Below are 10720 nucleotides of genomic sequence, written 5' to 3' on the forward strand. Positions count from 1 at the left end.
TTGGTGTTACGTATGACTTCAACCAGAAGACAGTTTCCCCCTTATCTCATTAACTCAGAAACATTCAGCTTTGATGACAAATATTTCTCTCTCACAATATGATCTGCATGAATAATCTGATTTTAAAAAATACTTTTTATAAAATGGAGGAGAAAAATAGCTTTATGACTGATTAAGTATCAATTCTCTCCCTGCAAAGTCAGCTTGTTCAATCTAACCTGAAAAGTTTAAATTCTTAATTCTAGTGTCATCCCAATGTATTTTCTCCAGCACTTCTTTATTCTTTCCAGATTACAGAGATCAAAAATGTGCATAAGTGTGATTTAATAAAGTTTACACAGAATGGAACAATTCAATGCTTCAAGTGGAGTTTATTCAATCTATATAGATAATAATACTGTGTACAGTGTTCCAAGTGTGATTTAGATAAAGTTCATATTTAACAACAATTCACACAATATCTTTTATATAAGAAAACTTCCCAAGTTGCTAGTTCTGTCCAACATAATTTTCCTGTTTGGGAAATGTATCCTGCTAATCTATAAAACAGAACAGAAAAAGCTATACACAAATTGCAAGAAACTCAAAGTTGGTAGTAAACAGAGTTAAGGAAAAACATAGTTTAAGGTGTATATTTTATCCAGTTACAACCCAAACCATAGTGATCCTCATTATTAACAACAGGATTCCCACTGGCTTTGCAAAACTTGAAAATTTACCTCATAATCTTTGAATAACTGACGCATAAAGAAAAGCCATCCAAATCCAAAAAACAAGACCTGCAAAAAAGATGCACAAAAACCATTGATATCCCAAACCCACATACAGAACTGACTGAAATAGTCCATTTACTCCAATGGCCAGAAAATGACAATAGCTTTCATTTATATGACACGTCTCACATAATAAATTTCCTTTGAAGTGCCTTGGAATGTTTTATCAGACAAAATTTGAATCTGAGAGCTTCTTTAAAGATCGGTGCGCAAAACTACCAAACAAACTTGAATCTGAGACAGATGTCCAAAAAAAAGTCAGAGGTACGTTTAATAGAGCTTCATAAAGGGAAGCAAGAGAGGGGGGGGGTTTAAGGATAAACTTGAGAGCACGGTACAGTGATGAATAGGATATGGATAGGTGGATTTTGGATGTGCACAAGTTTGCTGAAGGTGCAATAGAGATAGCTGGCCAAGGTAGAATACCGAGATCAAAGGATAATTTCATCAATGTGACACATAGAAAGATTCTAAACCACACAAAAAAAAATTTGAATTTACATAGCATCATTAATATAGTAAAATGTCCCAATGTGCTTCACATGATGGCAATCAGCCAAAGGCTGACACCAAGCCAGAGGAGGAGATATTAGGACAAGCCACTAAATAGTTGAGCAAAGTAGCAAGGTTCAAAGGGCGTTAAAAAGTAAAAAGGCAGGAATGTAAAAAGGTCATGCAGAGAATGCCAGAGCTTTAGAGCCCAGGCAATTAAAATCACAACCACCAATGGTAAACCGAAGGATGCTCAACAAGCTAGAATGGAAATAGTGCAGACAGCTTTCAAGGGTTTTGGACGGAAAGAGATTACAGACCTAGATAAGGTATGCATGCATGGATGAATTGAAATACGAGGATAAAACTAAGGTGTTGATTGATCAGGAGCCAAGTAAGTCAGCAAATCACAGTTGGTGATGTTAGATGCAACTTGACATTCAAAATTTAATTGAACAGGACAATTTGTATTACAGCATCTAAAACAACAAATATGATATTTGTGTTTTTATACATGTTTTTGTGTACACACCTGGACCTCACATCAAAGACAGTCAAGACTTTAACTCCACCTTCACAAAGTATTGTTGTAACCAGTGAGCCAACAATTTATTTGACTACCACAGCATTTCACTGGAATTTCAAAATTTCAATTGCTGGAATAGGCGAGAAAAGAAATATGTAATTCCTTCCACAACCTCACATTAGAATCATTGGAGTACTTTCTGAAGTCCAATCACAGTTGGAGAGAAGGAAACAGCAGTAAATTTGCACGCAACAAGCTCCCAAAAACAACGTGATAACGACCAGAGCATATATCTTTATACAGCGACGATATGTTATACGTCCTTTCACAGATCCTCAGGCAGCATCGACTGGGAGTTAAGGTTTCAGTCTGTCATGTTGAATGGGTCATCAATCCGCAACGTCCAGAACTGGTTTGTATCTGCAATGTTTCCGCCCGCCCCCCCGCCTTTGCGATGGAGGTACAAGGGGTCGGTGTGTGAGAGTGAAATAAGGGGGGGGCTGGGGAGGATCACCAGGGTGAATGTGTGGGGGTGATGTGGGCTGGGAGAGGAAGAACATCAGGGCATGGAGTGAGGCGCAGGGGAAATTGCAGAGGTTAATGAGGCACGCAAATTGAGGTGGAGACTTGAGAGAAGGATGAGGATGGTGATTTGTGAGGATCAATGCCTCCCTTTCCCCGGGGCCGCACTGACCTGCGACGAGAACATGATGACCGAGTCCACAACAAACGACATGGCGCCGACATCCGCCTTTACGTCATCAACACGCGACTAAAACGTCAACGATGCGACGGCGAGGAGCGAAACCATAGCAACGGAGGCGGACGGTGACTAACTGCCAGTGGGCCGACGTGGAGAGCTCGGTGCAAGTTTCGCTGCAGGGTAGGTGGGAGAATCACACTCATTTACAATCGCACTCTGGATACCGGACATTTTTCCCGTGAGGATCCTGAGTGCAACACTGACAGAGGGTCAGTGCTGAGGGAGTGCCGCACTGTCAGAGGGTCAGTGCTGAGGGTGCGCTGCACTGTCAGAGGGTCAGTGCTGAGGGAGTGCCGCACTGTCAGAGGGTCAGTGCTGAGGGAGTGCTGCACTGTCAGAGGGTCAGTGCTGAGGGAGTGCCGCACTGTCAGAGGGTCAGTGCTGAGGGAGTGCCGCACTGTCAGAGGGTCAGTGCTGAGGGAGTGCCGCACTGTCAGAGGGTCAGTACTGAGGGAGTGCTGCACTGTCAGAGGGTCAGTGCTGAGGGAGTGCCGCACTGTCAGAGGGTCAGAGCTGAGGGAGTGCTGCACTGTCAGAGGGTCAGTACTGAGGGAGTGCTGCACTGTCAGAGGGTCAGTACTGAGGGAGTGCTGCACTGTCAGAGGGTCAGTGCTGGGGTAGTGCTGCACTGTCAGAGGGTCAGTGCTGGGGTAGTGCTGCACTGTCAGAGGGTCAGTGCTGAGGGTGTGCTGCACTGTCAGAGGGACAGTACTGAATGAGTGCCGCACTGTCAGAGGGTCAGTGCTGAGGGAGCGCTGCACTGTCAGAGGGTCAGTGCTGAGGGAGCGCTGCACTGTCAGAGGGTCAGTGCTGAGGGAGCGCTGCACTGTCAGAGGGTCAGTGCTGAGGGTGCGCTGCACTGTCAGAGGGTCAGTGCTGAGGGTGCGCTGCACTGTCAGAGGGTCAGTACTGAGGTAGTGCTGCACTGTCGGAGGGTCAGTACTGAGGTAGTGCTGCACTGTCGGAGGGTCAGTACTGCGGTAGTGCCGCACTGTCGGAGGGTCAGTGCTGAAGGAGTGCCGCACTGTCGGAGGGTCAGTACTGAGGGTGTGCTGCACTGTCGGAGGGTCAGTACTGAGGGTGTGCTGCACTGTCAGAGGGACAGTACTGAGGTAGTGCTGCACTGTCAGAGGGTCAGTGCTGAGGGAGCGCTGCACTGTCAGAGGGTCAGTGCTGAGGGAGCGCTGCACTGTCAGAGGGTCAGTGCTGAGGGAGCGCTGCACTGTCAGAGGGTCAGTGCTGAGGGAGCGCTGCACTGTCAGAGGGTCAGTGCTGAGGGAGCGCTGCACTGTCAGAGGGTCAGTGCTGAGGGTGCGCTGCACTGTCAGAGGGTCAGTGCTGAGGGTGCGCTGCACTGTCAGAGGGTCGGTACTGGGGGAGTGGTGTACTGTCAGAGGGACTGAACTGGGGGAGTGGTGCACTGTCAGTGGGACAGTACTTAGTGAGTGCTGCACTGTTGAAGGGCCAGTACTGGGAGAGTGCTGCACTGTCGGAGCATCAGTACTGAGGGAGTGCTGGACAGTCGAATGGTCAGTGCTGAAGGATAGCTGCATTGTCAGAGGGTCAGTGCTGTGGGAGGACTACACTGTCGGAGTTTCAGTGCTGTGCGAGGGCTGCACTCTCGGAGGGTCAATGCTGAGGGATTGCTGTGTTCTCAGAGGATCAGTGCTGAGGGAAGGCTGCACTGCCACTCCTTCAGTGCTGAGGGAAGGCTGCACTGCCACTCCTTTGAGAGCTGAACTGCTTTCATTGGAAAAAGAATTCCACAGACTCACCACACCCTGGATGAACATATGCTTCAAAATGATTTGTTGTCATTGTGAAATAAACATGTTTTGAGCTGAGTATCACTGTCATTATTCAGATTATTCCTGGGAGTCATTCTGCCTTCTGCAGAATGATTGCCTCACCTTCAATTTCACCACAAAGGTAAGGGTCATACAACGAGACAAATCAATCTTCAGTCATTTCTGCTCAACTGCTATCTATAATTATGTGAGATAGGTTACATTGCAAAATAATCACAAGCTTCTTATCACAATATGACTTGCACTATCATCATTAAAAGGAGAGACAGTGTGTTCTCATGTAGCTATGTTTAAAATTCCTATTGTTCATGTCCTTCAGTTTAAATATTCAGCCAAGAATCACAATAGGTTTTTCAGCCTATTATTATGGTGCTGAGTCTTTGCAAGTTTGATCCAATTAATCCCACTCCCTCCTGATCTTTCTCCATTGTTGGGCAGTTTCTTTTCTTTTCAAAAATTGATCCAATTCAATTCATAAACATATTATTGAATATGCTTTGATCACATTTTTCAGCTCAGCAGCACATTCCAAATTATAACACCTTGCTGTGTAAAAATGTATGCTCTCATTCGATTACCTACAGTGTGGGAACAGGCACTTCAGCCCAATAAGTCCACACGACCCTCCGAAGAGTAACCCACCCAGACCCATTTCTCTCTGACGAATGCACCGAACACTATGGACACTTAGAATGGCCAGTTCAGCTGGCCTGCACATCTTTGGACTGTAGGAGGAAACCGGAGCACCCAGAGGAAACCCATGCAGACACTGGGAGAATTTGCAAACTCCACACAGACAGTCACCCGAGGCTGAAATCGAACCTGGGTCCCTGGCACTGTGAGGCAGCAGTGCTAGCCACTGTGGGCATGTCATCTCTTATCATATATCTGTATCCTCTGGTTACCAATCCTGCTATCTCTAAATAGTTTTTCATTTACTCTATCAAATCCATTGATAGTTTTGAATTCATGTCTAAAATTTCCACTTCCCTTCTCTGGTAAGCACAGTCTCAGCTTTTCCGGTCATTCTACGTAACCGAATTCCCTCATATTTGGTATCATTCTAGTAAATCACGTCTGTACCTTGTCTAACATATTAGCTGAATCCTTCAATATTTTGGCTAAGTGTAATTTTTGTCAAGTTTCATAGAAGTTTTCTCTACACATCACCTCGCAAATTTCCTCGTGCTATTGTCCCAAACTCATCTCATTAACTACTTACCTTGGCCCTGTGATGCCCCGCTCATCTGCTGTTAGCATCAGTTTCCTACTCACTGTAGCCAGAAGTACTTACTACTGATAGGATATCACAGAATGGACTAGAATCCTGTCCTCAGCACCATCTTTACAACACCATTGCGCAGCCAGACAAGGACTGCTGGTTTGGAGCTGGCCTACTTGACTCTTGAAATTTACCTTGGACATGGCAGTTTAGAGGAAATTGCGCTCCACTTTCTAAGCAATTAACTAGGGGTCTTGGTGGATGGAGTAGTCCAGAGGAGGATGTCTTCTTCCACTAGGAGTGGTAGAGGATACCATGACACAAAACCCATGAGCCATGTCCAAGATTGCCCAGCCAGGTCAGTGCAGTGTCAGCCAGGGTTAGGGTGACTATCTGCTACTTCTCACAGTCTCCAATCTTTAATACTGCACCAATCTCCACCCAAGGCTACCCTCTGACTTTTGTATGCAACAGCTTCCCTCACTTGCTCTTATCCACCTCAACCTCACTCTTCTAATCCTGCATGGTCAGCTCACTGCCTAACTCACCACCTTGCCACTACTATTAGCTGTGCCATCCACTTTCATCTCCCTTAATACTTCTTTTACTCTCATTCCAGAGGGAATCAACCCAGAATATGGCAGGAAGAGCCAACAGAAGTGGTGGGCTGTCTGACCTTCAGCTTCTTAGCCCCTACAAGGAGACTGCCTCAAGTGGCTGACTGACCGATTGTGTCCTGGACTAATATTGGAGACTGTTCTTGACCTGTTGTGCTGGGACACCCTGACACCCTTGATTTATCTGAGGACTGCTGACATCTTTGAAACGCTTCCTGACTTTGAGTCTGCACTAAGCAGCAATGCAACACAACAGAGCACGTAGCTCTGGCTGAGAGGCATTCTGCAGAAAGGCAGGGCAAGGCCAGCTAAGGCAGGGATGTTGTGAGCATCCCTGTAAGAACACAGTAAACGAGAGCTAAGAGAGCAAGCAATCAACCTTGCAATGCGGCACGGTGGCACAGTGGTTAGCACTGCTGCCTCACAGCGCCTGACACCCGGGTTCAATTCCCGCCTCAGGCGACTGACTGTGTGGAGTTTGCACATTCTCCCCGTGTCTGCGTGGGTTTCCTCCGGGTGCTCCGGTTTCCTCCCACAGTCCAAAGATGTGCAGGTCAGGTGAATTGGCCATGCTAAAAATTGCCCGTAGTGTTAGGTAAGGGGTAAATGTAGGGGTATGGGTGGGTTGCACTTCGGCGGGGCGGTGTGGACTTGTTGGGCCGAAGGGCCTGTTTCCACACTGTAAGTAATCTAATCTAATCTAATCGAGTATGGTCCAGTCCTTGAGCTGGGCACATGTCCCTGAGTACAAAGTGTCCTTGCAGCAGTCTTGCATGATAGTTACCAGTCTGCCCAACGGTGTAGCATTGAAGTGCAGGAAAGTACGGTAGGTTGGTTATTTATGAACCATGGTGGCATGGTGAGGCTGACACATGTCAGATGCCAGTGTCAATGAATTGGGGTGCGTACCCTTAGACAGGTATTTAAAGTGGATATCTGGAGATGCAAGCAGCAAGCTGGGGTTGCCAAGTTCTTGGTCAAATTTTATATCTGGAATTCTTGACATCCAATTTCCTCATGGCAGGTGTAGAATAGGAAGCTGCATATTAATGAGGGTGATAACAAGCAATAATTCCTGTGACTAATAATCATTCTCTAGTGAGACTCCTGTCTAGGTGTCTGGATCTCTTGGAAAATACATCTCGTTGGTTTTAATGTTGAGAAAGACCTCATTCAGTTTTTCATGTGGTTCACCCTTTTCCACATTGTTCAGTGCCGTATGAGATTCTGCCCACTGATACCCTTTCTAAAGTGTAGATTTCTAAAATTGAAGTCAATGTACATCCTGTTTGATACAGGTTTAACGTAACTTTATACTCTTAATAAACTATGTGCCTCATCTAATTCCTGATCATAAATTTTTAAACTGTTCTAATTTTGCATAAAAGAGTTTAGTTTGCTTCTTCAAACTGTGGAATCTTTCAGTTTTATTCTCTTGAAAATGCCCGGGATGTCAAGTTTTGTCAATTTTAATCAAAAAAGGCTACTGGTCCCTCACTAGACCATGACGTAAGGTTGGCAAAATCATTACAGATTGTAGCAACATTCTTCTAATGTATATTGTAATCTCCTTATTGTAGATGATTGAGTTTCTATATGGCTTTGCATTATTGTTGCACTATTGATCTATGACCACCAGAGAGTAGCAGCAAACTGCACAATGATTACACGTTCCATTGTTTGGCTTTATCTGGTGGAAGAAATTAATCCTACTCAGGAAATTCTTTTGCAAATGCAAGTTTTAATATGGATCATCATTTTGACTTAGTTAAGAACAGAGAATTTAGCGTGTAACTGCTGTAAGTGCCTTTGGACTTGTCATCAGAGGTTGGGTTGGTGGTGAATGACATGGAGATATGGGAAAGGTTCTTTGAGTTGGAAAAGACTTGTGTAGTGCAGGAAAACCAGAGGAATTCTGTCCGTCTAAATGAGCTGTTTGTGCTCTAAATTTTATATAATTTATTAGTATAAAATAAGATGGATCAATTACATTACTTCATGCCCCAGGACATTCTAGAGCATTTCATAACCAAGGAATCACTTGTTTCTGCAGGAAAATTTGCCAACTTACACAAAACAGAGCCCTCAAACAGCAATGAAATAAATATCTTTTCCATCATCTTTTTTAGGATTGAATGAGCTTCCTGTTCTTTGTCAGAATAGTACCATAATTTCCTTCCACCAGGGAGGCAATGGAATTGTGGTAATGTCACTATAGTAGTAAACCAGGGGCGCAGGCTAATATTCTAGGGACATAGGTTCAAATCCCATCATGGCGGCTGAAAAAATTTGAATTCAATAAAGAAACTGGAACTAAAGTCTAGTCTAATGGTGCCAATGTGATCATTGTTGATTGTTTTAAATGTCCATCTGGTTCACTAATGTCTTGTCAAGAAGGAAATCTGCCACCCTTACTTGGTCTGGCTTACTATGGACTCCAAACACACAACAATGTGTTTGATTCATAATTGCCCTCTGAATGGCCAGCAAGCCGCTCAGTTCAAAGGCTACAAAGGATATTCAATGATTGTTAGCCCAGATCCCACAAGCTAATTAAAATTTGTTTAATGTCTGTCCCTTGGTGCTGCACTAAATTGTCAGCCTGGATTATGAGATCAAGCAATAAACAAAATTAGGCCTCGTGAATTTGGGGATAAAATTTTAAAATGGTTGGGTATTAATTAATGGACAGAAACCAAAGTAGAATGGGGCATAGCAAGTATAATGACAGGGCTTTAGCTGTATACAATCTATATCAATCATTAGATGAGAGGACCAACTATAATATATTCATGTTTGTTGATGATAAAAATTTATTTGGGAAAGCAAGTTGTGAGGCTGCTAAAGAATACAGTTTAACTGAGTGGGAGAGAATCTTCCATGATATGAGAGGGTAGTTCTGGATCAATCACATTGCTGTGCATATGTAGTCACCTTTAAGCTAGATCAATTAAGGATGGCAGATTTCCTTCCCTAATGAACATTAGTCAACCAGGTCGGTTTTTACAACAATCAAACAATGCTTTCATGGTTGAAAAGTGTAGTCAGGCAGCATCCGAGGAGCAGGAGAGTCGACGTTTTGAGCATGAGCTCCTCATCAGGTTTTCATGGTCATTGTTAACGTTTTATGCTCAGATTTGTTTTTGTCTTCATATTTTACCACCTGCCGTAGCAGGATTCAGGCTTATGTTCCTGAAATGTTATCCTGGAGTTTTCGATTATCAGTTAGTGACACTACCACTGAAGTAAACGCTTTGTTGGTTGAGTGAGATAATGACCTAAGGTTGGAATGCAAAGCATAAATATGAGCATAGACCAGTTAAGCTTAAATACCCTTTTCTGTGCTGCACATTCAATGTAATGTAATGTAATTCTTGAGATTTGGGGTTGTTCGGAACAAGGGGGAGTGAAGCAACATTTAATTGAAGTGTATAAAATTTATAAGGAGGCTTGATAGACTGGCAATGAATGAGCTGTTTCTGTTATCAGAGAGGTCAATAACTGAGGGGCATAGATTTAATGTAATTTCAGAAGAATTGGAGTGAATATTAAGAAATTTTTTCACCCAGACGATTTTTGGGGTCTGGAACTCACTGTCTACAAAGGGTTGTAAACACATTGAAAGTACAGTTGGATCAACACATGAGATGCTGCAATCTCCACCTGGTCACAACCACCTGATGAAGGAGCGTCGCTCCGAAAGCTAATGCTTCCAATTAAACCTGTTGGACTATAACCTGGTGTTGTGTGATTTTTAATTTTGTACACCCCAGTCCAACACCGGCATCTCCAAATCATGAAATCTCAAGGGTTTTTTTCTAAGATCTGGAAAGTGGGATTAGGTTACATAGCTGCTTTTGTCTGTCACAGACACATAGATCAAATAGTTTCTTTCACTGTTTTGAATCTTTGTGTTTAGATATGGCTGTATTATTTACTTCTGCTCTTATTTCTTATTTCCTTTTGTATGCAAAGTACTGCTTCTCCTTAATAAAATAGTATCGCCTGTTGTGTGTCTTTGGATCCTTTATTTATTCGCTGTAATCTTTTAGCACTTGATTGAAGCAGTCTGAATTTCTCAAGATTATTGACTTAAGGTTTGCCAGTGTAAACTGCTGCAGTACTGCCCTATAATTTTCTCATGTTGAGAATGCAGTTAGTCAATTCCCAATGATTTAAACTAGAATGTATTTGGGGTCTCCTTTGAATTGATGTTTGTTGCTTGTTTGGTTGTCTTGTGACGTCATTTCATTTTTAATCACTGCTCCGTGTGGAATAAACATACATTCACTCTGTCCCTTGTGAGCAAGGCTACACAGATTGCTCTCACAATAACAAACTGTCGAATCTCAAAAGCCATGTTAACAAGATTATCCAGAATGTTTGGACAAGGTAGTGAATTGCCCTCAAAATCATTGTAAAAATTCATTCTAAGTCATAAATCTCACAACATCAATTCAATACTTTTTGGTTATTTTTGAATTGAGTTACAAATGCAAACCTTTGTTGCCAATGTTAT

The 10720-nt window shown here is 43.4% G+C and overlaps 1 protein-coding gene across 6 annotated transcripts in view; it reads right to left on the minus strand.

The window, feature by feature from the left end:
• Positions 1 to 2543, minus strand: part of gphra (golgi pH regulator A) — a 45360-nt gene extending 42817 nt beyond the window's left edge. For 2 of the 6 annotated variants that reach the window (XM_087987916.1, XM_087987914.1), the window contains exons 1-2: positions 1798 to 2470; positions 720 to 779 (exon numbers count right to left, since the gene is read on the minus strand). In XM_087987916.1, the coding sequence (XP_087844042.1) occupies positions 720 to 724 (5 nt within the window). In that variant the 5' untranslated portion in view covers positions 725 to 779; positions 1798 to 2470. The other 4 variants (XM_087987915.1, XM_087987912.1, XM_087987913.1 and 1 more) reach the window with 3 other exon arrangements.
• Between the last annotated feature and the right edge of the window lie 8177 nt (positions 2544 to 10720).

The sequence above is a fragment of the Chiloscyllium plagiosum genome, unplaced genomic scaffold, assembly GCF_037043375.1.
Source record: "Chiloscyllium plagiosum isolate Xiang-an unplaced genomic scaffold, Cpla_swu_hap1 HiC_scaffold_6, whole genome shotgun sequence".
NCBI classification, from domain to species: Eukaryota; Metazoa; Chordata; class Chondrichthyes; order Orectolobiformes; family Hemiscylliidae; genus Chiloscyllium; species Chiloscyllium plagiosum.